At 38.7% G+C, this 24,660-nt stretch overlaps 5 protein-coding genes and 2 long non-coding RNA genes across 10 annotated transcripts; 4 read left to right on the top strand and 3 right to left on the bottom strand.

Annotated features, from left to right (window-relative positions):
• Positions 1–1,508: 1,508 nt before the first annotated feature.
• On the bottom strand, positions 1,509–4,088 carry LOC119999486. The gene is made up of 5 exons (XR_005468432.1): positions 3,947–4,088; positions 3,760–3,855; positions 3,523–3,663; positions 2,732–2,774; positions 1,509–2,522 (listed from the first exon to the last, which is right to left on the bottom strand). It is a non-coding gene; the product is annotated as an uncharacterized LOC119999486 (long non-coding RNA).
• LOC119999481 (putative E3 ubiquitin-protein ligase LIN-1) lies at positions 3,777–9,964 on the top strand. The gene is made up of 16 exons (XM_038847074.1): positions 3,777–4,540; positions 4,643–4,715; positions 4,824–5,084; positions 5,243–5,322; positions 5,431–6,612; positions 6,819–6,960; positions 7,088–7,333; positions 7,405–7,699; positions 7,874–7,995; positions 8,163–8,414; positions 8,500–8,622; positions 8,724–8,834; positions 8,933–9,082; positions 9,148–9,273; positions 9,465–9,581; positions 9,671–9,964. Exons 1-16 carry the CDS (start codon positions 3,801–3,803, stop codon positions 9,686–9,688), a joined length of 4,038 nt encoding a protein of 1,345 aa, XP_038703002.1. The 5' UTR covers positions 3,777–3,800; the 3' UTR covers positions 9,689–9,964.
• On the bottom strand, positions 4,214–10,924 carry LOC119999491. Its single transcript, XR_005468433.1, has 3 exons — positions 10,290–10,924; positions 8,808–8,939; positions 4,214–4,350 (listed from the first exon to the last, which is right to left on the bottom strand). It is a non-coding gene; the product is annotated as an uncharacterized LOC119999491 (long non-coding RNA).
• A 247-nt stretch (positions 10,925–11,171) lies between these two features.
• Positions 11,172–15,181, top strand: LOC120002818 (eukaryotic translation initiation factor 2 subunit gamma-like). Its single transcript, XM_038851658.1, has 9 exons — positions 11,172–11,259; positions 11,668–11,856; positions 11,961–12,022; positions 12,205–12,317; positions 12,393–12,495; positions 13,065–13,292; positions 13,434–13,652; positions 13,996–14,256; positions 14,593–15,181. The coding sequence occupies exons 2-9, from the start codon at positions 11,751–11,753 to the stop codon at positions 14,893–14,895; spliced, it is 1,395 nt and encodes a 464-aa protein (XP_038707586.1). The 5' UTR covers positions 11,172–11,259; positions 11,668–11,750; the 3' UTR covers positions 14,896–15,181.
• A 444-nt stretch (positions 15,182–15,625) lies between these two features.
• LOC120011164 (60S ribosomal protein L22-2-like) lies at positions 15,626–16,498 on the top strand. The gene is made up of 3 exons (XM_038862264.1): positions 15,626–15,776; positions 15,851–16,109; positions 16,188–16,498. Exons 2-3 carry the CDS (start codon positions 15,877–15,879, stop codon positions 16,330–16,332), a joined length of 378 nt encoding a protein of 125 aa, XP_038718192.1. The 5' UTR covers positions 15,626–15,776; positions 15,851–15,876; the 3' UTR covers positions 16,333–16,498.
• Positions 16,499–18,868: 2,370 nt separating this feature from the next.
• Positions 18,869–20,069, top strand: LOC120008432 (late embryogenesis abundant protein Lea5-like). Its single transcript, XM_038858786.1, has 2 exons — positions 18,869–19,067; positions 19,640–20,069. Exons 1-2 carry the CDS (start codon positions 18,994–18,996, stop codon positions 19,869–19,871), a joined length of 306 nt encoding a protein of 101 aa, XP_038714714.1. The 5' UTR covers positions 18,869–18,993; the 3' UTR covers positions 19,872–20,069.
• A 655-nt stretch (positions 20,070–20,724) lies between these two features.
• Positions 20,725–23,392, bottom strand: LOC120016115. 4 transcript variants are annotated; one of them, XM_038868845.1, is made up of 2 exons: positions 21,873–23,392; positions 20,725–20,971 (listed from the first exon to the last, which is right to left on the bottom strand). In XM_038868845.1, the coding sequence occupies exons 1-2, from the start codon at positions 23,053–23,055 to the stop codon at positions 20,943–20,945; spliced, it is 1,212 nt and encodes a 403-aa protein (XP_038724773.1). In that variant the 5' UTR covers positions 23,056–23,392; the 3' UTR covers positions 20,725–20,942. The 4 variants fall into 4 exon arrangements, with proteins under 4 accessions (XP_038724773.1, XP_038724846.1, XP_038724925.1 ...); XM_038868918.1 differs by lacking the exon at positions 20,725–20,971 and having other exon boundaries at positions 21,578–22,052; positions 22,134–23,392; XM_038868997.1 differs by lacking the exon at positions 20,725–20,971 and having other exon boundaries at positions 21,578–22,052; positions 22,137–23,392.
• Positions 23,393–24,660: the final 1,268 nt, after the last annotated feature.

The following is a 24,660-nucleotide window of genomic DNA, read 5'->3' as shown; positions in this document are numbered from 1 at the left end:
TTTTTTTTGTTTTCTTTGTAATATGAAACCCACACAATTATCCACTAGATAATGGATTGGTAAATCCTAAGCCACATGAAAGATCCCGCAACGTCAGTTGAGATGTGAGCTGAGTAAGGGCTCATCTCGTAAATAACGATAATGAAATACCGATGGGACTTGAACTCCCGATTTTTCTATCTTGGTAAGAGTTATCGCGATCAAATTTAACTTTATTAGAATATTAGAGAGAGAACGGGAAGTGTTTGAAGGTTGTTTTTAGGTTCTATTAGGCTATATATTTTTTGATATACTCTAGTTATACTAAGTTATTTGCCAAAACTTATTCGATATGACATATGTAATGGTTTTAATTTAGTTAACGTCAGTGTGATGCTACTAGAAGTAGCGTCAATGTGAAAAAAAAACAAACCCCACTAATGAAGTCATTCGTAGTCGTGTTAATGTGAAAAATAACCACTAATGATGCTATTCGTAGTAGCCTCAAGTGCAATTGCGTGACAATATGATATTTACAATTTAAAAATGTTAATTTCGGAAGAAAAAAAAAAGTTATTGTTTGATTGAAGGTTGTACTTCTTAGTGTGATTTCAACCACTTTGTCAATAAACAAATTTGTTTTAGCAGATTTAAGATGTCCCATTTAGGATTAATTGGAGTAACTAGATTAAACTTCCACAGTCTGGGAATCCATTTATCAAACCAAATTGATGCCGCCTGGCCATTTCCCACCCTCCAGATCAAACCCAAGTCCAAAATTTGACGCCCTGTGCAGATACTACGCCAAGATAAAGAAGGATTATTTCTCACACACGCTCCCATGAAATCCCCATGAGAAGGTAGGGAGGATGATGACAACATTACTAGCAGATTACCAAGAAGCCCAGCCCCTTAATCTACATGGGTCCAGCCGCATTAGTCAGCCCCCGATCAAATGGAGGCCTCCACAAACCTTAGTGATTAAGATCAATTTCGATGTAGCTTTTCGAGACTCCAAGGTGGGAATTGGTGTAATTGCCCGTGATGCGGAAGGGACTCACATTGCTTCCAAAACAATTTGTGTTCCGGGGCCTTTGAACCCCCTTTTTGCAGAAAGTATCGCAGCCAGGGAGGCTTTGGTTTTTGCCAAGTCCCTCAACTGTCATGATGTAGTGCTGGAAGGGGATTCTCTGTTGGTTATCAAGGCGCTAGAGGGAAATGAAGTGGACTTATCTGAGAATGGATTGTGTATTGCTTCTACAAAAAATCTACTTGATTCCTCCGTTCATGTCAGCTTCTCTCATGTTAAAAGATCAGCAAATTATGTTACTGACACGCTAGCTAAGTATGCTTTATCTAATTATGTTTCTCATGAGTGATTGGGAGAGAAGCCTGCCTTCCTCCGTCATGTAATTGAGACTGATTGTCTCTTTCTTTCTTCTTAATGGAAGTTTTCTTCTCAAAAAAAATAAAATTTGTTTTATCATTTTCTCTAATAAGGTAAGCTTGGTGTGAAACCAATTAAAAAGTTCAGGAAACATGTTTTTTCACATACACAAATTTTACAAAAGAATAAAATGGCTTGGAATTAAGCCAAATGGCAAATATAGAAGTTAATAAACAAATTTCCTAGAAAGGCTAGAATCCTTGGTTTAGGAGGAAATTTCCGAATCCTTAGCCGCGGCTAACGCGCAAGCGTGGAACCGTGCGTAGACTTTACATTATTCAAGTCGTTTTAGACTTCTATCCTTTGGTTTCCACTACAATATCGTGGAATTGCAGTAGCAACAAGTGGAACTTTCCCTTGTAAGTCCAAACGTATTCTTTGGACAACCCACTAAGTTTGAAGTCGGGTCAGGCTAGGCGCACACAAATCCATCCAAGAGGTTGGTTGGGCCGAGGCACAACGTAAATCACTTGAAAATAATTACACTAATTTAGAATCGAACTCCTGATTATAGACACGATTCTTTACGCCATAAACTCAGAGAGAGAACCAACTAAACTATTTCCAAGTGGTTGTCAGACTCCTTAGGCATGCCCAGTTACACCCGTTAAGAAGATTTGCAGCACAATCTCATTAGCAAACACTGGATATGCACTTCCAGGACAAATAATTTCACCGGCTCCATAAGAAATGAAATCAAAGTCATTTCAGGTATATCCATATCCAATGTTCAAGAGACCATTTGTGTCCAAGACCAATTGGAAAGTTTTTGGAATGATATGGCCGTCCATAGTCATCTTGGGCCATGAATCATGGGCCAGACTCTGAGCATGGGCCTTACCTTGCGATTCAAACCCAAGAAGCCCAACGAGGATCTCGTCCTGTACTTGCCGCTGCATGTGAATTTTTGATCCAATGATCGAAGTTTGTGCCCGTGACAGACAATGGTCCAAGACAATCTCTAATAAGGGACCACCAGAGATATCATTAGTCATATCTTATAACCCCCATCCATTCAGTGTTTCTTCCACCCATTCATCTAGTCCATTATTTTCATAATCGCATCTCTAATGGAATATCTGATTGACTCTCCAACCTGCATTATCGACTAAGCAGTCACATCTGCAATGTCATAATCTCATCCTACCATTGTTAGGTATGATCGAACACAATAATTTGTGGGTTCGGTTATGCCAAACCCAACAAGTAGGCCGAGTTTTAACTCCGATACAATGTTATATCATATATAGTCTTTAACACTAATATATGGATGTATTAGGAATTTAGGAGGCTGATGCTACTTACCTTCCAATGTATCTTGTAAGCCAAAATTGTGAGTCTTGATTGCCTGAAACAGATGATACCACAAGCATCAAGGATAGGGTTATTAAAAACTGAAATCAAAGTAATAACCTAGATAATCCTCAATCCATAAAGGTCTTGGACTGGTCAGGAATTTGAATGCACAATATCATGATAATTCTAGACTAGCATTAGTTATATATGCTGTATATAGTTCCATGCTATTTGAACTAGTTTTGTGATACCAAGTCAGTGACGTTCAAGGGGCCAAATCGGGATAGTTACACTAAATCATGTCAATAATTTCTGGAATTACTGTAAGTCTGTGATATGCAAAGTCTTCACAGCCACATTTTACAAAAGTGCAGCCTAGAATACCCAAATCAATATTTCAAAGGGTTACGCTGGTGGTGGTGCTTGTTGTAGCGTCCTTTTCGTGACAGCATCGTGAATGCTAACATAATTTGGCCTTTATCATACAAAACAAAGTCACCCAGAAATTGGATTACCCCAACCTGCATGCTTGTTCAACTAGAGCATCTCCACCCTACGTTATATATGCTTCTTCTGACAGGTCAAGATGCTACATTGGCGCATATAGGTAAATACAACCAATACAGGGGGGAAAAAGGGCTAAGACCAGCAATAGAGATTAAAAGCTTCCAAACTAGTAAAAAAAGGTTAAGACAAGCAATAGAGATTAAACCTTCCAAACTAGTGTTTTATAGGAAAAGGACAATAATGTAAGGCACACCAAATCAACTTCTTTTTTTTATAAAGCAAGGCAAACATACCTTACAATAATGGTCTCCTTTTTCTTCTGGGAGCTATCAAACAATATATTGAGATTGCTACAATAGGGCTTCATGTGAAGATAAACATAGCAATATTTGTTTGTTTGCTTTCTTTCTATGATTTTCCTCCCTGAGAAGCAACTGTAAGCTCTTTGTCTGTTAGCTATAATAGATAATGTGGAGGGACCAATGATATTTGGAATTTGGCTTCAATAGTCACGGGAATCTCTTACATACCTGGAACAATACTTCTATATCATCATTTGCACTGATGCAGTATGTCTAGTAGTTCCATGGCTCCCAACCCTTCTTCTTCTTGGTCACCTTCCTCCACTGATATTGAAAAACCAGATTTCGAGTCAATAAGGGCATTAATAATTTCAGTCAATCAATACATTGTCGATTTCCTGGCAAAAGATGAAACCTGGAGGTTGTTAAAACTGAGATGCATCTCCAGGTGTGCAAAGCAGGATTACTTTGAATGCTCAGATCAATCTGTTTTCTCAAATCTTTGTCAGGGAATTAAAAGCATTGAGGCCGCAATTCAGGCAACAAGGCAAGAGGAGAGAACTTCACATCTGAGGAAGTCAGAAGAGATGCTTCAAGTTCCGGCGTTGCTAGACGAGTATGGATTCACAGCTGGAATTCCAAACCATTATTTGATTTCTTTCTCATACTTCTACCTCTCTGTGGTTAGAAAGCTATGTAGGGACAAATGGCAGGTCGTCCTGCATTTTCTCCAGGCAGTGCTTGTCTCACCAAGCCTTGCTCGAATTGATTGTGCCCCCGAACTTTGTGCAAGTCTTTTTCCTTCCCGCAAAATTGTGCCTGAGACACAGGAAATAGATGATATTAGTCATACTGAGGAAGATTCTGTCGATGAAGATATGAGGCAGATGGCGAGAAGATACAAACACTGGTTGATGTATTATCAGGTAATGTCTTATGGACAGACTCCTAACTGGCACTGCATGGATGGTGATATTACATCCCATGAAGACGAACCAAAGTATGTTTTGTAAGTTATTGTTCGCTACCATCATAGTTTTAACGGGAAAAAAAAACTCAAAGCAGTCGAAGGAACCTGATCTGAATCATTGATTTGTCACTCATTTAACAGGTACGAGAGAGCTAGCATCGGTAACTCTTCAAATTCAATGGAGCATAAGCATAGCTTTCCATCTAATTTTAGTGTAAGACTTGCTCAATCTTCTCACAAATTACACATAAATATTCCTCTATAAACTAAATCATAGTATGCATTTACACAACCTTCTCTGTTGTTATCCAAATCAAGGCAGGATCAGAAGGTGCATCCATTCAATAACCAAAAGTTCATAATGGATATGGAATATGAAACAAAGACGTCCAGGGAAGCTTCAGATCATCCAGGCTGTGAGAAAGCCCTTAAAGGTCAGACTCCAAATGTACAGGCTTTCAATGGAGAACTTGCAACAAATTTTAGTATTAAGTGCCTCCATGATATGCTAAAGGAATCCCAATCAGATACACCAACTTCAGAAGACTCCAGTATTTATTATTTCGAAGAAAATGACTCAGAGGTAATTGTTCAAACTTAGAGACTAGAGAGACACTAGATATGCTAGTCTGTTTCTTTCGACTAAATTATATCTGCATTTCAATTTAGTGTCAATAAAGAAATTATAAGTTATATAAGAATTTTAGTTGCTCGGTGGTCAATACTCTCATTGTGAATCAGGCAAATATAGATGGCGCAGAAAGCTCAATTTCAACTGCAAGAAGAAGAGAATATGATCCACAACAGCAAGTCTATGATCAGTTATGTCCATGATCACAATTATAATCCATTTTTCAATTTTCGTTGGCAATGCCAAACTTAAACTGATCTTACAGAATTATACTTAGCAACTGAATGCACTCATGCAGGACCCTACAGTATCCGTGTTTCGCATCAGCCCATATGCGCACAATGACTTTGCCACATGCCCCTCAACACTCGATACATGAAGAACTCTCCAATGTAAATGTCAAAGAATTCCTTTCAGACAGATTCCTGAGTTCTATTGGTGATTCAGATTTATCTACCTCAGATCAGAGAGAAAGAAATACAACTTTTTCTCAAAGTTTCCCATCAGAAGATGAATTAGCTTATCGCACATTACAGAAGCAAAAATTTCAAATGAGTGGTCATAAAACATCTACATCTCCACCGACTAGTATGTTCACACACTTAAATCAACAAGGAAGAGCTAAAAGGAAAATGCATAGCTCACACAATCATAGAAAGTTCAATGAAGCCCATTCTCATCCTGGGCAAGGTCATAATGTAGAGCTATTGGCTGTTGTTGAGAGGGCAATTTCTAAGCTATGTTTCTCAGAAGGAGTGGGAAAATGTGAAAGGGAATATGCTGTTGAAGTAACAAGCATATACAAAATGCTGAACCAGAAGACAGGAGAGACATATGCCATATTGAAGGACATGATTCTGGATCAACTATTGATGGCGATTTCAACCTCCAAAAAGGAAAAAGTAGTCAGGGCATCAGTGTCCACACTTACTACCATCATTTCAGTAAACAAGTCAGCTGTCGAAGAAATCAAGAAGAAGGGTTTAAGGTTGTGCGATTTGGCGAGTGCCTTAAAACGAAATGTGCATGAGGCAGCTATACTTATCTACTTGATCAATCCAGCCCCAATTGAGATTAAGAGTTTAGAGCTTTTACCGACACTCGTAGAACTTGTCTGCACTTCAAACGGCTACAAGGGTAAACCAGCACCACCTGTGCTGACACCTCCTTCAGCATCATTGATGATTATTGAAGTATTAGTGACCGCATTTGACTATACTACAAATAACACGCACTTGGCTGCTATCAATACTCCCCATATACTTTCTAGGCTCCTAGACGTTGCAAGAAGTAATAGCGTGGAAGAAAACGTCTCTCTGGCCACTATTCTAGTAAAATGTATGCAGTTTGATGGGCGATGCAGAAAATATATATCACAGTTCACTACAGTTGCTCCATTTATATGTCTCCTACAGAGTGACCAGAAGCGTGCCAAGTTCATAGCACTTGAATATTTTCATGAGATCCTTCGCATGCCACGGTATGAGCTTCAATTTTTCCCTTTTTTTTTTCTAAAAAAAAGATGTTAGTGTAATGCCGAACTGAAAATAGGTTATTGTTAGTGTAACTGTAAGCTCAGTTAAATGGAAAGCTTACTTAGACTTTATGATTTAGTAACAGTGCTGGCTTATAGCAGAATCTTAGTCCTATAAAAGCATTCTTACGCTTATTTCTCACTTTGGTCAGGTCATCGGCCATAAGCCTATTGCAGCGGATAAGAAATGAAGGTGGCACTGATATTTTGCACATATTAGCACTTTGTGTTTGGCAACTACAACCAAATTACCAACTGTTGGCAGCAAATTTATTGCTTCAACTAGACACAGTGGTAAGCATTAAGTTATTTTAAAGAAACAGATATTAGCTTCAGGTTTAGATTTCATATGATGGGAGAGCTATCATCAACTACATTGTTTCACACCAAAGCTACTATAATAAGATTTCAACACATACAGGAGAACCAAAAAGGTAATGGAGAGTTTGTAGAAGAGACTATAAAGGTCATCCTCAAGTTATTGGCATCTGAAGAAAGCTCTACCATGCAGCTATTATCCGCATTCATTCTGTCAAACATGGGTGGAACTTATTCTTGGACAGGAGAACCATACACAGTAGCATGGCTGGTGAAAAAAACAGGATTGACCTCCCCATATCACCGGAATATGATTAAGAACTATGAATGGTCAGAAGAAAGCCTGGAGGTAAAATGTGCTTGACACCAAACTAAGATTGTAGGCGCCTAGGACGCACTTATAATTTCATGACCTTACAGGATGCAGGAATAGACTCATGGAGCAGCAAGATTGCAAAGAGCATCATTGAAATAGGTAGCCCTGTCTTCCGAGCTTTAGAGAAGGGCCTAAAGAGCGAGACGAAAAACGTTTCTCGGGACTCTCTCACAACTATTGCCTGGCTAGGATATGAAATCGCAAGAAGTTCCAATAGCCTAAGGAGTTCAGCATGCAAGGTCTTACTTAGTGGAATTGAGCAGTTTTTGCATCCAGGCGTGGAGCTTGAAGAAAGACTTCTAGCATGTCTGTGTATCTATAACTATGCCTCTGGCAAAGGTAATGCCCTCAATAGATGTAGCACTACTTGCATATGCAGAAGCTAGGATAAATCAAATGCTACTTAATCTATTTTTTATGCCACTAACTCTGTGATAGCTTAGGATAATCATAAGGAACATAAAAACTAGTCAGTTAGCTCAACCCAGTAATAACTGCATTTTCTTTGTGTAGGCATGAAGAAACTAATTCATTTCACAGAAGGAGTAAGGGAATCTCTGAGGCGCTTTTCAAGTGTAACTTGGATGGCAGAAGAATTACATAGAGTTGCAGAATATTCTCTGCCCAATAAATCGGTTAGTTCGATATACCATATTATATAATAGCATGGAAGACGCCCTTAAAATCACCATTCAAAAAAAAACATTAAATTGAGTTTTCAAAAATGAATATGTCTAGTATCAAATATCCATCCCAGACACTCATTTTTATGTTATCCCAATTCATACACTGGTAAAACCAGCGTATTTCTTGTGTTCACACTCAAATTCTGGAGGCAAGCAGTAAGTGCAGTGGTGCTGTAACAGCCCTCATCTACTACAAGGGGCTGCTTCACAGTGGATATTCTGATGGTTCAATAAAGGTGTGGGAAATCAAGAAGCAATCGTCCACACTAGTATGGGACAGGAAAGAACACAAAAAGGCAGTGACGTGCTTTGCACTTTTTGAACCAGGGGAGAGCCTTCTCAGTGGATCTTCTGATAAAAGTATAAGGGTGCGTAACATACTATGGTGCAGAGAACAAATTTTCGTCCATAAATTTACAGAGACACATAATTTCAGACTACAATTTATTGCAGGTTTGGCAAATGGTCGAAGGGAAACTGGAGTGCATTGAAGTCATATCAATGAAAGAACCAATTCAACAGATGGAAACTTGCAAGCAAATCATTTTCGTTGTCACCCAAGGCCATAAGATAAAGGTGATAATCAACAACTAATATGGATAAAATTGTAGATACTATTCATGCATAATGTTTCACTCTTTATATGAACGTTTAACTGCAAGTTTCTTTTCTTCCAGGTGTTCGATTCACAAAGAACAGTCCAAGAAATCTGCAAGCACAAAAAAGTGAAATGCATGAGGTTGGCTCAGGGGAAGGCTTACCTTGGCTGCACGGACTCTTCAATAAAGGTTAGGCTGAGAGCTTCTTTTAATATGACTCGAGTAGAACAGGCAAGTAGATAAGTTGCGATTCCCCAGATAAAAAAATATTGCGATTCCTTCTTCAGGAGTTAACTATAAGAAACAACCAGGAGAGAGAGATCAAAGCACCATCAAAGAGTTGGAGAATGCAAAGCAAACCCATCCACTCACTTTTCCTCTATAAGGATTGGCTCTACAGTGCAAGTTCATCAATTGTTGAAGGTTCAAACCTCAAGGTAAGAAACTGTAAATAAATCCAGGAACATTACAAGTACCTAAATTAATGAAAGAAATGCTACAGGAATGGAGAAGACAATCAGAGCCACAAATGTCAATAGTAACAGAGAAAGGAAGAAATATATTAGCCATAGCAGTTGTAGAAGACTTTGTTTATCTAACTTGCAGCTCATCAACGAGCATCCTTCAGGTACGTGAGACACAGTTTCTTATTCAATCTTTTTTGGGTGAAGAAACTAACACCTATCTTCTGACTCTCTAAACCTGTTTGGATAACTGTAAAGTGCATGTTGATGTGGAGAAAATACTTTAAATTCAAGTATCCCATGACATATCAGATTAGGTGGAAAATTGAACTTTGATTTTTCTTTGTGAAACAAGATATGGTTGAGAGGCACACAGCAGAAAGTGGGGAGAATATCGGCAGGCAGCAGAATAACTAGTCTTCTTACTGGCAACGACACAGTCATATGTGGTACAGAGAAGGGCCTGATCAAGGTGTGCACTCTCTTACTCAAACATCTTTAAGATTTTCCATTCAGTTCATCCAATTATGTGGGGTTTCTAACTGCAAATACCATATGCAGGGCTGGATACCTCTCTAGACAGCAAAAAAGAATGAATTAAAAAAGTAAAAATTACCACTATTTTTTCTCTTTTATTAAAATTTCTTGTACTAATATCAATGTATAAAGGCAGTTAAGGGTTCGTTATATACTCACACGAAATGTAAAAAGTACTTGTTTACAGATGTTAAGAAGGAAAGAACTCAAAATCATAGAGCTAAGATAGTTTGTATTTTCTTGGAAGGTATAGTATGTAATAGCTAAATTATAATCTGGGATATCAATGAAATAAATAGCCACACTTTTTTGCTTCAATATATTTAAAAATTCAAGTGCATTTAACTTTCATTGCTGTTTCTGGCATTGTGAGCTTGCCAAAATGAAGAACGGGTATGTCTCGAGTTGGAATGATTAAACATGTAATTTGAAATATCACATTGATTGAGATGCTTAAGAGAGTTGATATACTTGAATGGACCCATAATCTACTGACCAAGAAATCTAAAACTCGACAGGTCAAAACTAAAGAATTATACAATAAAAGAAAACTACAGAATGAACCAGAAATGACACCAACATCAACTAGATTGTAAGCATAAAACAATTAATAGTGCACTGCATTACATAGAGAGATACATACATGCCAGATTACTTGGCTGAGCAGAAAATCTCCAAATCTAGTGCAAATTGATCTTCTTCCAAATGCTCTGACTAGTACCAATGGCAGTCATTTTCGTTGGTTTGAAGTCGAACTTTTGACGGCACTTGCATCGTTACCCACAAATGTGCCCTGGAATTACGTCATCGTTCAAGTTTGGAATGATGTTTGTGACTGAAGCATACATTGGGAGCTCCCTCTCTGCCCTCACGAGTTTCTTCAGATATCGCTACCGCTCTGCCAAAGAAATCCTTTTGACGTTCTAGTTTATTAATCTCGTTGATGATCACTCCGAGCTCCTCCATAAGCTCACGTTCATTCTGAAGTTCCTCTTCTTAATCTATCTGGAGAAGCTCAAAATGAGAATCCGCGGTAACTTCAGATTTTGACATATTTGTATTTTTCCTGCACGAATATATCTTCCTATGATAATCTTCGATCAATCTCCGAGTCTATTTGAAATTCGAAGCGCAATAGGACTGAAGTTCCTTCGACTGTTCCAGACACAGCATCAGTTTTCCGATGTTTTTCTTGTCCTGCAACACCGCCACAAGATCGTCGCTGTATGAGATCAGCTTCTCTGCTTCGATGTCCCGACGAGAGAGATCTCCCATTCTTGAGCGAGACAGCGACCTCCAATATGAAACGGTGTCGTTTGGCATACTCGTCCTGGATTGTTGCGTGCCCAGTGAGATCACTCCACGAGGACAGTGCTCCAGCGCACCACGGCCTCTTTGAGCTGGGCTGCAAACGGACCTATTGTTATATGGGCCTTGAGATGGTAATTGGTTCAGGCCTGCGTTCGATTTCGTCCCTTTTGAAATTACGAAAATATCCTCATAGATTCGCCACTTTCACTCTATCCCTAAAAGCAGCAGCCCATTTTCTCTCTTCGACTCTTCCGCAAAACCTTGCTACATTCATGTCTTCCTCTCTGCCCTAACTCTACCAGGTATGTGAGTTGCTCTTTCGTACGAACCTGGTTTGGTATTCTAGGCGTTCTTTGTTTTTATGATTTTTAGTTTGCTAGTTTAGATCTTTTTCCTTTAATAGAGATTTGTTTTGGATTCAATTTTGAGGCAAGTTTCGTTTTACTTGGATTCTATGGTTTATTGATGTCGGATACATTGGAGGTTTTATCAAGAAATCCTGTTAGGAGTTTTGAGTTTGATTCATGTTTGTGTTCTTGATGGATATTTTAGGGTTTTGAATTTTCATACGATTCCTCTTTCATCTAGTTCACAGTGCCTGTCTATGATTTTTGGAGGGTTATTGTATGATATTTGTTGTAATTTGCGTTCTGATTTTTTATTCACCACCATGAATCTGCCAGTTAATTTTTTTTTTACCTGTATGGCAGCATAGTGAAAGAGATCAAGTAGTCGCTCATATACTCTGCATACACCAGTACTTCAGTCGGTGTATCTTAAGTCATTAGGCAAAATGTCTCGGAAGGGTTTGATGGAGCAGGACTTGAGTAAACTGGATGTAACAAAGTTGCATCCACTTTCACCTGAGGTTATATCTCGTCAGGCCACTATAAATATTGGTACTGTTTACACCATTGTAGCACTCATTAGTATTTACAGTTTTTACCAATCCTCTATTGATTTGATTGTTCTCTTGGATTATCTGAGTGTTTTTTTTTTCCAGGCACCATTGGTCATGTGGCACATGGCAAGTCAACAGTTGTAAAAGCAATATCCGGTGTTCAGGTGATGGGAGTTCCTATTACCTTTTTTATACCACTTGTACTTAGCATTCTGTTTTTATCGCTTGCATATTTTGCGAGAAGTGTCTTAGTTGAATTTTCAAAAACATTTAGTCTCGATACTGATGCATATATAAATAAATGAATCCAATAGGTGCTTATTACTGGAATGCTACTCATTTGCAGACTGTTCGGTTTAAAAATGAGCTGGAGCGTAACATTACCATTAAGCTTGGATATGCAAATGCAAAGATCTATAAATCTGAAGATGAACGGTGTCCTCGACCTATGTGCTACAAGTGGGTTGCTACCTAGCATATCTGATCATTTTTAGCCTCACCATTAAATTTTAATGTTTGAAATGTTTTTTGCAGGGCATATGGAAGTGGTAAAGAAGATAATCCTCCATGTGATGTGCCAGGGTTTGAAAACTGCAGGATGAAATTGCTGAGACATGTGTCTTTTGTGGACTGTCCGGTACGTCTTTAAGGTGCTGCTTTGTTCATATGAAGTTTCTGTGCCGAAGCTATTATACTAGGATTTTCATGGGTAGACATATCATGTGGTGTTGGTGTTTGTATGCTTTCTCCTCGAGATGTTGGTTTTCTCTTGAAAAATCTTTGGTTTTTTTATGTCATAGTAAAGTTATATTTCTTCGTGAGATGGTATCATTGGTGTTAGATGTCCAATGATCTTTGGACATTTAAATTATTCTTCGATACGTTATGCAATATTTCATTGCACTGTAGTCATAAATCATGTCAAGTTGTACTTCAAGGACATGCATGATGCTCCACAAACTTGCACTGACTTGAAGACACTGATGAAATGAGTTGCTTAATTCATTGTTACCTCAACCTTTTGTTCTCTAAGCCCAGATGTAGAAAGAAAAGTTAGGGGGAACACGTGTTGTTCCATATTCTAAAGGAGCATCTTCAAATACAATGGGTCAATGTATAATTAATGTGTTATTGCTGCTCTACTGCATATTGTGGGTCGATTGTTTGCTTATAATGATACACTGTTTCATTTCTTCTTTACCCTAGGGTCATGATATTCTCATGGCTACAATGCTTAACGGAGCAGCAATTATGGACGGAGCATTACTTCTAATAGCTGCCAATGAAAGCTGCCCACAACCACAAACTTCTGAACATCTGGCTGCTGTTGAAATTATGCGCCTTCAACATATTATTATCCTTCAAAATAAAGTTGATCTTATTCAGGAAAATGTGGCAATAAACCAGAACGAAGCAATTCAATTGTTCATTCAGGTTTGGTGATATTGGACAGCATTTGACATGCAAATGTTGAGTACATATGTGTAAAGCATAACTAGTATTGATTATAGTTTTTTTATTTTTTCAAGAGAAAGGTTCAATACGCCAATTTGTATATTTTCTTTTCGTTGCCAGGGAACTGTTGCTGATGGTGCACCAGTGGTTCCAATTTCGGCACAGCTAAAGTATAATATTGATGTAGTGTGCGAGTACATTGTGAAAAAGATCCCTATTCCAGAGAGGAACTTTATCTCTCCACCAAATATGATTGTTATCAGGTCCTTTGATGTTAATAAGCCTGGGTTTGAGGTTGACGAGATAAAAGGTGGTGTAGCTGGTGGAAGCATTCTTCGGGTATTTTTCTTCTTCTTGGCATTGCTTGAGACTGACAGCTATTATTAAAATTGTTATCTCATTCTGATGGCTAAGATGATTGCTTTGTTTCTAACGGGTGATTTGCCATCCCTGTTTTTCAGGCTATTTTGTTTTAACCAATATTCTTACAACTTGTTTTATTACCAATATGCAGTGGGTTTTTTAAAAAAATTATGAAGAAAATTTTACAATTCAGATGACATTGCGAGATTATTACATATCTGCAGATTGTATGACAATATTCTTTTGTGGAAAATGTTCAATTCTCTTGAGGTAGTGCTATTTCTTTAAGAGGGCTTAGTTGATATTCCTTTCTTTGCAGGGTGTTTTGAAGGTTAATCAATTTATTGAGGTTCGTCCAGGAATAGTTCTTAAAGATGAAAATGGGAACATAAAATGCACACCAATATATTCTAGAATTGTTTCTTTGTATACTGAGCAAAATGAGCTGCAATTTGCGGTGCCTGGAGGTCTTATTGGGGTTGGCACTACCATGGACCCTACTTTGACACGTGGTGATAGGTTGGTAGGTCAGGTTCTTGGGGAAGTGGGTTCACTCCCAGAAGTCTATGTTGAGCTTGAGGTAAGGCTTTAAATTTAGAATAGAAATGGTTTTGATGTTAATCCTGTTGCTTGTGGTTGAACTCATTTTGGTGCCACATTGTAATGGTTTGATGGGTGATTGAGATAGGCTTGGTATCCTAACTGAGAGTCCTGTTTTCAAGAAATTCTGAATATGCAGGATTATTCTTTTTTATTCTGAGATTTGTTTCTATCCCTTGTTTTTACTGTATTCATGTTTTTGCTAAAGGGGGCAGTCTTTGTGAAACGTTTTGGTTGAAAAGAAAAAGGTGCCATCTCACCTGCTGTATAATATAACGCAATTCTTACTGATTAATGTGGGTATCACATTGAACAGGTGAACTTCTTTTTGTTGCGACGTCTTCTTGGTGTCAAGACAAAGGGCACAGAAAGGCAGGGAAAGGTCGCAAAGCTTGCAAAGGGAGAGATCCTAATGTTAAACATTGGATCCATGTCTACTGGTGCCCGAGTTCTTGCCGTAAAGAATGATTTGGCAAAGCTGCAACTCACGTCGCCAGTGTGCACCAGCAAAGGAGAGAAGATTGCACTCAGTCGGAGAGTAGAGAAGCACTGGCGTCTTATTGGTTGGGGCCAGATTCAAGCTGGAACTACCCTTGAAGTTCCACCCTGTCCCCTTTGAGCAATCACCGAGAAGAGGAAGAAAAAAAAGCAGTCGAGAGCGAGAAAGAGTTAGTTAGAGATGTGGGAGGGAAGACAATTTCTTGGTACAATTTTTGTGAGGTGGAGGAGAAAACATTTTGCTTTAATGGTTGTTACTGTTTTCCTTGTTTCTTTAATTTGATAGTATCTGGCCTGTCTCGAGTGTTGGACTTAATTCCATCCAAGGATTTACATTTGGCGGCGGCAAACTTAATGAACGGCAGCTTTTTATCCGAATGGATTGATGGTGATGTAGGGTAGCAGTTCATGAATCTGTTATGATAATCACCGTCATTTTCTAATGGAGTTCTGGGCCTTCTTTGTGCACTATATTATGAATTCAGAAATAATGGGAAATTTTTTGATTTGATTGGCAACTGTTATAATAGGATTGACCATGTATTTGTGCCATAGCATATGGTTTCATAAAATCGTATTCCCGATCTAACTAAATCAGGTTTTACACTCAGAACATTTGGCTTAGATTTGATTAAAATATTACAACACCGAATTATGTCCTCTTATTGGCCAGAAAATTGTTGCCATTGGGTTACAGACTTGTAAATTTGTATTCTGTGGTCAACTGCTTGTGGGTTGCCTTCTGCATCTGGTCACTGTAGAACAATAGTTTGGGCCGCTGGGCTAAATTATCTCTTGCCCTTCTGGGGCAAATTCGAGACTTGTCATGGGCTGATGGGCTGCGTTATCTTTCCCTATTAGACCTACATCAAAACTAAGCAACTAGCTTTCGAATTGGGCTGGGTCTTGCAACCAAAACACAAAGCCTCTGAGCCTTACAAAAACCCTAACCCTAGCTATCTCCTTCGGCACGGCGGACGAGAGCCCTCGCAATCCACACCTGTATGTCTCTTGGGCTCTTGCTATTAACGTTTACTGCAACAATGGTGAAATTGTGTTGACATTGGCTTTGGCAGGTAATAATTTTCTTTATTCAAGAAAAATGAGCAAAGGAAGCGGCGGTCCGGCGAAGGCCGGGAAGAAGAAGGGAGTCACCTTCACGATCGACTGCGGTAAGCCGGTGGAGGACAAGATCATGGACATTGCCTCGCTTGAGAAATTTCTCCAGGAGCGCATCAAGGTTGGCGGCAAGGCGGGCGCCCTTGGCGACTCCATCACCATCTCTCGTGAGAAATCGAAAATCACCGTCACTTCTGATTCCAACTTCTCCAAGCGGTATGTGTATCCATACATTCTTCTATGTCCAGTTTCGTGGATTGAGGTTTAGACATTTTTTTTGGGTGTTTTCGTTAGATATCTGAAGTACTTGACAAAGAAGTACTTGAAGAAGCATAACGTGAGGGATTGGCTTCGTGTGATTGCATCTAACAAAGACCGCAATGTTTACGAGCTCAGATACTTCAACATTGCTGAGAATGAAGGCGAGGAAGAAGATTAGACGTTCTAATTCTGTATTGATTATACTTTTGAGTCCCCAGTTTTATCCGTTGCTTTCTTATATGATGGAATCTTTTGTTGGCAAGTTTTGGAATTTTTCTTATGAGATCTTCTGTTCTTTGTGCTGAATCCTTGCTATGCTTGGTTATGATTATTTTCTTATTTAATTTCTGGGTGTCGTCGTTTTTTAATTGAGCAACGATTCTTGAGTGCTGCAATAGAAATCTAAATGTTTTCCTCTCACATTTTGGAAAATTTATGGGTCCAACCGGATTGACATCTGATTGTTGTGCGATGGCTGAGGTACGTGCTAATCTGGTCTCTGCTGTAATGGTTACAAAGGCTTCAAATTATTTTGATTATGTCATGTTCTTTTACTGGATATTTGTGGATTTCGTCTCTCCATACACTTGCTACATCTGCCTTCACATCATTTAATCATTAACACATCTCCATATGGCACAATTACATTTGAAGCCGCTTCCAAATCTTTAGAGTCATATTAGAAGTTTCGACATCCTCGTTACTTTAACTGTAGGTTTCTTTCGATTGTTTGAATAACAGCTCTTCCTCCGGCATGAATGCAGAAGTGCTCATAAGCCCTCTTGAAATTTGGCATAACAATTATAGACATTATAGTAGCTGTTCTGAAACTGGTAAAACCAAAGGTCCCAGTGAAGCACTATTGATCTTCAGTGTTTCTCCTGCCACATTGAGTATGCTTTTTGATATTGATGCTGCAGTATTGTTCTTTGAGTGTACATCTTGAAACACATAAGTGAGATTGATCTTTGTGTGCTTTGTTAGTCTGAACAATGTGTTGTAGGCTTGTAGCTAATGCTTGGACTTCCTCATCCTGGCCTCAACTAGACATTAACATGGCTGCGCCCCTACTAGGAAAAGATAATTGCCTATCATCATTGATGGGTTCTTACCGGTGTACCAATTTAGATGTGTTTCAGTGCTCACAATTAGAGTCAAGGAGTTGTGTTGAACCCTCAACAAGTCATTGACTACACTTACCGACACAACACAAGCACCACAGCCTATGACAGAGATTAAAACTCTTTATATTGCTTCTCATTCTGAATTTATTTTGCAGTGAGTGATGGTGTTGGGGAAAATGTACTACTATTGGATAATATCAATATATCTATTCATTTTCAATTGACTTTGTTTTTCAGTTTCACTAAAAAATCTGGATGGCAGAAAACATTACTGTTGCAGCTTCTTCCATGGCGAATGAGAATGATTTCTTTGTGGGTAATTGAATGGGAGAAGGATGGATGCAGGTTTCTTCACTGAACCCCGATTTCTCTATAATTTCGTTGGAACGAGACTCTTTTGATGTATGAACGAGGACAATGCACATTACTTGGTAAATGGTTACTTTTCTTGTGTATACTAGGAAATGAACCACAACATCTGCAAGTAGTACAAATGCTAGACAGTAGGAGCTCCGGGAATTCAAGGATGCGATTGAGAATCATAGCCATGGAGGAGTGGCCTACTGTGATCTTTCCCCGTATGAGTTTCTTTAGATACACAATTCCTGATCATTGATTAGGCCACTGCAATTTAAGGCTTGGGGTCGAGAGGTAGCAGGTTATACTTACCTAGTAGGGCATGGAATATGAAGTAGAGTGTTTTTGGAAAGAGATAGGGGCATGGAATATGAAGTAGACCATCAACCCCAGTTTTCCTGTAGCCACGTGTTGCACTTCGATTCAATTTATCTTGTCGTCAGGTGAAAATTTAAATATGCATAGGCTTGACGGTTCAAGTTTAGGTCTATATTGGATATCCAAATGGCAAACTTGTATAATGTATTTCTTGGTTATCAATTTTTTTTTTCAGTTTTCACAATTACATACTTATAATTATCTTACTAATAATTAATTTGTGAATTCATAATTGGGAATAATAAATATAAATGTTATCCATTAATATATTTAATATTACATATGCTGGAGTGCAATACTGCAATTACAATGTCCTCTCTTCCGTCCTCTCCAACTGCAGTCTTAGTTGTTAACACGCCGCGCTCAATTGAAACGCCGCCTGACCTTCCGTCCGCAATCTGTTTAGTTTACAACGGTACATCGGAAACATACTTCTTGCCGTCTTGGCCTCCTCAATGTTGCAAACATTAAATGTTATGACATTATTTTTTCTGCTACCAATAAAGTAATGATTAGTAATAAGATTTGTTTTCTTTTACTACAAAGAAGGGGATGGAAAACTTCGAACTTAAAATCTTTATAAAATATCACATATATAAGTGTGATATGAATACTCGTGATTTTGAATAAAGTTTGTTAGAAAAGAAGATAATGCCACGCTTGAATCCACAAACACATTCAATAATGGCACACAAATTAGGTTGCTTAGGAAATCAATCAAGTTTTGTCTCCACAAAATCCAGGTGTCAAAAAGTCTCGAAGATTCACAGATTTACACGCCATTTCCGTTGAAAAAAAAGAAGAAGAAATCTAACCCAAATAGAAAGAAAAGGCTTCTATATAAGCCAAGTTAATTACGAGAACCCTAATTTTCCTCTGAACACCAAAGCGAGCCGCTTTTAGCTACTGCAGGAGTGGTTCTTCTTAGGGAGAAGAAAAAAAGCTTCTGCAGCAGCAATATATAAATTAAATTAATATATATGGCTCGCTCTGTATCTAATGCTAAGGTGGTTGTTGGTTCTGTAGTGAACGATCTCTTTCTCTCCATCTCCAGGTTAGTACCTCAAGGCTCAAACTCATTGTTTTGTTCTTAGTTATCTCAATTACCCAGTTGTACGCACAAGATTTCATGTGCATCATTTGTGACATGTGGAACCTACGAATTCACTTGGATATTATACGTCCAACTCAGTAGTTGATTGAGATAACTAAGATCTGAAGTGTTGTGTTGGGATGTTTATCGTTTTTGCTTCTATATTTTGGTACGATTTTTCCTTATACATGATAAATACAAACATTATTAACTTTAGTTGTATAAACTTTTGAATTTTGAGATCAATCACGCTTGTAAACCACTTAGTTAATAGTAATGGTGGTGAATCTTTTGGCCAAACCTTATGGATTCAGAAAGTATTGAGTCTGATTCTCGCTAACAGTAATATTCGTATGACCACATGTTTGGGTTTGATCAGACTCTTTTGTCATAAGATGGGAAACTTTTGTGTTTGATGTTCATGTGGGAAAATTTTGCTGGCCCAACGGCCTAATATTTAAAGGGCATACTTATATTTTGTCCTTATAAAAGAGATTTTTTAGTTTGTTTTTCGTCTATAACAAATTGAACAGGAGGGGTTACACTGCTGGAACGCTGCCGGCAAGTCTTGGTAGGAGAGAGTCCAGACCAACTATGGTGGGGAAAGCAGAAGAGAGCGCTGTGATCAAGGAAGACTCTGGGGCCTCTACTGCATGGGCCCCGGATCCCATCACTGGATACTACAGACCTGCCAATCATGCGGCTGAGATTGATCCGGCAGAGCTTAGAGAAATGCTGCTGAACCACCGGGGCAGATCACAGTGAAGAACATGGACCATTGTGTGCTCTCATCAGATCCAAGTCTCAAGTCAAGTCCTTTTATATCATCATACTTATATTGACTTGGCCACAGCCTCATATGATAATTGATATGTATTTCCTCTTTCGTCTCTGTTATCTGAATGAATATGACTACATATGACCCCCTTTTGGCTTTATTAATTTTTCAAGAGTTATCGATTAGGGTTTTTCTTAGAAATCTCAGCCAAACACATCAACGGATATTGCCCGTTATGGGCTCCGAGCTTGCATAGATTTGTTCTCCTCGGCAACCCCAGAAAATGCATATATTGTGTGTGAGAAGTTGGGTTTTCACTTATGTCACTTGGGATATTACTTCTTCACATGGCTTTTTATTGTATTCTCGTTAGTTTGGGTTGGCATGGATGCTTACATATAATACTGAAAGGACCCCGTCATAGACCAATGATCCATCACCACCCCCCCCCCCCTCCCCCTCCCTCATGCCACTGCAAACTTGGAATTCTCACTGTTGATGAAAGTAGAAAGACTTTTCCGTTTCATTTCCCTAAAATATTTGGGGGTTGGGAAGCAATAATGTAAAGGGAACTTTGTCTTGTTGGGTCCGTCCTTATCAGTCCAGGCCCAAATTGTAGAACTAAATTTGTGTGGAGACTGGAGACAACCTTTTCAGTTCCACAATGTCTTCAGAGAAACTATCTTTTAGCATTTGCATTGGGACCTTCCCAATGCCATCCCTACCTCCAGACAAGTGTGTCCAAAAAGTCACTACCTTTTCTTTAAGCATGTCCAATCCAAAAGAAAAACAATGAAGATTACAAACCACACCGAACAAAAGAATGATTCGGACTATTATGATTGCTAAATAATCAACACCGCAAATCCGGAATCAAATGACTGGGAAAGTTGCCTGAGAATCTCAAGACAGTGGCTCATTCAATGAAAACATCTGCCTAGACATTCCCAGAAATGCAGAAATTGAAATGGAATAAAACTAAGAAATAGAGTGAAACAGAATCACCATCCAACTAACAAGTAATCGCCCTTGATCGGCAATCGCCCTTCATCAGCCCTTCACCTTGATGCAATGACAAGTAATCGCCCTAAAATATGAAAATCACAATATGTATAGTTGATGGAAGTTTCACAGCTTAATTTGCTGCTGAATTTTCAACAGCTACAAAATAGAAGCAAGCAGTTTTTCTTCTGTCTTTTTCCTGTTGTGTACTTCTTCAGTACCCCAATCAATGCATTTCATTATGTCTTTTTTCAAGTCTTTTCAATTATGCTAATCTGGACTCCATTTTTCTTTTCATTCTAGCTCAATTGAATGAATGCTTTCTTAAGTGGGTAGGAATTAAAACAAAGGAGTTCATTTGGGTGGACATGGTCATAAAGGCTCTTACCAAAAATTACCCAGTTTGAGCATTTTGAGTGATTGAGATTTGAGAGATCCTTTAGAGGCTTTGACTATAATTGCTCTTTTGACCCAAAAAAACTATACATAAACCAGATGGTCCCGGAGAGATATCAACATAGACAACAACATGCATGGTATTCTGTACTGTAAACATGTGTGCATGTGACCATCCAAACTACAAGTAGCTATCTTTGCAAAGAAACAAGAATCAATGCATGATCATACAACTAACACATAATAAATTCTGCAAAAACATTAAAGAATACAGATAGATTGAGATCCAACACAGAAAAAAACAACCCACCAAATCACAACAGATAATAATCAATATCTGGTCAAACATACACTTCTCAATTCTCATACAATTCTTTCTTCTTCATGGGTTCTGCTATTGCATTCAAGATTGAATTTTTAACGCACCCAAGAAAAAGAACATAAGTCTGAGACCAAGAAATTGAAGATAATCAAACAAAGAGGAATGAACAGAGTGAATAATAAGCAAAATGTACAGTATATGATGATCATTTAGCTTCTCACAGCCAACAAAGAAGGAATGGCATTCAAATCCGGTTTAGTGGTCTTACTTGAAGCTTCTCTGATGTTGCTGTGTCTCTTATTCCCATCCTTTGAAGAGGGTTTAGTACTGAAAGCTCTCATAGGACTAGCAAATGCCCAAACCCAGCTCCTACTTCTACCATGAACATTTACAGGAGGCCCCGCTGTCACTGTTGCTACTGCAGTTGTTGATTTACGATTCATATCTTCTGCAGATGATGATGAGACCCAGTGAGATGAAGAAGACGATGAAGAAGATGAGGAAGTCATAATAAACCCACTAAACAAACCACCACATTTGACTCTCTCTTTCATCACTCCTTGTGGGATTTTAGGCTTTCCTTCTCTTTGTGATTCAACTCTTCTGAGTGTGCAATCGCCAAACCCAGTTGAGATTCTCTCAAAGAAGTCACCGGAAAAGCTCCGGCTGCCACAACCCACAGATCTGGATCTTGAAACTTTTCTTTCAAAAGATGAAGCAGAGGCAGTGGCTTGGCTATTGGGGCTGAATTCGTCATCTTCCTTCACCACAATATTGTGATTATTATCACCTCCCTCTGACAATGAAGATCCCAAGCACCTCTCTTTAGGCTTCACTACAGACCCTGCTGGTGTTGTCACAGCTGTTGCTGCAGAGAATGGTGTGAGCTTCTCTGTTTTCTTGGCAGAGTTGGATTTGTACAGAAATGACCAAAACCCAGTTCGTTTTCTTGGACTGAAGTAGTCTCCATCGACAGTATCCAAGAAAGTACGGTTTCTTCTTGGGGTTGTAGTGGATTTGCTTCTCTTGAAAACAATGTCACGATCAGATTGCGATGAAGCAATGATTTTCTTCTTCTTCTTCGCTAAAATAAATGGAATCCTGGTCCGCCTTGCATAGAACTCTTGGTGATCTCTTGTTGTGGGACGGACTGCAAAAGAAAGTGAAGAAGTTCCAGTAGTACCAGCAGTGCTAGCAGAACTTCCAATGGCAGATCTAAAAGAAGGAGATGAAGAAGACGACGAAGACCCACGAACAGGTAAAGGAAACGAAGACGAAACAAGCTTGCCAAGCTTTTCTTGAAGACAGAATGCACAGATCCCTCCAGGGTTGTTTCTATAAGGATGGTCACTGCATTGCATTCCATCTCCCATGTCGACTTCACCGACACCAACTCCACCACCACCACCTCCACCTCCACCACCACCATCATCTCCTTTGATTCCTTCCATGTTATCTTCTCCGTGTCCTTGACAAACAATTTTTGAGATTCCAAGCTACAAATGATATTTTTCTTCTTTTTCTCTGCAATGCTAGAAGCCGAAGGCTAGAGCGTGGGTTGCACAGAAGGTGTTTGCTTTTTTTACTGAGAGAGAAATGTGGAGAGAATATGCAAACAAAAGAAGGATAACAGGCGGCCAGAGAGGGTGCAGTTGATTGAGGAGGAGGAGAGAGTCCCCAGAAGCACGTGGACGACAGACTCCACCTATTAATTCTCCAAATTAAAATTTAAAAAAAAAAAAAAACAAAACGAAAAGCCAAACCCTAATCTTTCATTTCATACCACCCTTGGCCTCCCTAACAAAAGAATCTGCAAACGACTGTACTTCGAGGATCCTTTTATTTATTTATATTTTTTTTTATGTTTCTAGTTTTTTCTAGCGATATTGTTAGAATTGAGAGTAAGAAAAGCTTCTGTTAAGCTGTTTAATTGGATACATGCATTGGTTCGATTTCTACTCGGAACAAATATCTTTGAGATCACGCTCTGAGTTTTTCTCCAATTTATCATGTTTTTCAGGTGGAAAACTTATGTGTGCGCGAGTATAATTACTCGAGTTTCTACTCATATCATATATCCAAATAACAAATTTGTATGCTAGAACAGTCACCCTAACCATTTCTTCTTCTTTTTTCAATTTAGGGAGGGGGATTTAAACCTTGATCATCAATATAATATACATCATCTTTGCCAGTCAAAATAGTCGCTCGGGTGTACACTAGCCATTTCTAACTCTATAGTTGAGCTTTTATTTGTTAATTATTGGCTTCCTAAAGTGGAGCCACGACCACTTCTGATTGCATATTTTATGTGAGGACTCCACCATTCCACCAATGCGTTTGTCCTTGACCGCACCGCACATAATCCAAACCATCCCTTCGTCGTGGGACAGTTTCAGTGTCAAACGGCTAAATAAAAATTATTAATACCATCCCTTTACAAATATAATTACAATTATTTTACTTACTGAATAAAAATTATTAATATCGCCATTGCTTCTTCTTCACAGTTCTCTACTTCTCTACTTCCTGCGCTTTCTCTTGCACCTTTATCTTCTTATAAATCACCGTTCGATTAGAATGCACATGGAGATCTACGCTGCTTTTGTCTCATTAGATAACGTGATTACGTGAAACTAAGTTGGAATTATTAATTATTATCCCTTCAAAAAAAAAAAAAAGTTGGAATTATTAATTATTTTTTAGGTCAGCTATATCAGGTACGGTCGTGTCCATTTGTTGTTGTGTGTCTGAAGCCTGAACCCACATGATTTTACGGCGTCCCTACCTGACGAGGGACGAATTCCTATCCGTGGACTTTGTTTGATCCGATCGTCTCTTTCACCACATCCAATAAAACCACTCCACTGCATCATCTAAACCGTTGATCGTATCCTTTAATAATTATAGGGATCCTAGCAATTGGTGCTCGCTCGAGTATCTTAGTTGTTGAATGGTAAGAGAAATTCATATGTATTGTGTTGGACATGTGGAGCTCGTGATTTCGATTGAATCATCTCCACCCAACTTAATAGTTGGGATGACTGAAATATCAA

Source organism: Tripterygium wilfordii, chromosome 1 (genome assembly GCF_013401445.1).
Source record: "Tripterygium wilfordii isolate XIE 37 chromosome 1, ASM1340144v1, whole genome shotgun sequence".
Lineage (NCBI taxonomy): Eukaryota > Viridiplantae > Streptophyta > Magnoliopsida > Celastrales > Celastraceae > Tripterygium > Tripterygium wilfordii.
Note: the sequence above shows the minus strand (reverse complement) of the source record. Positions and strands in the feature narration are given on the sequence as shown.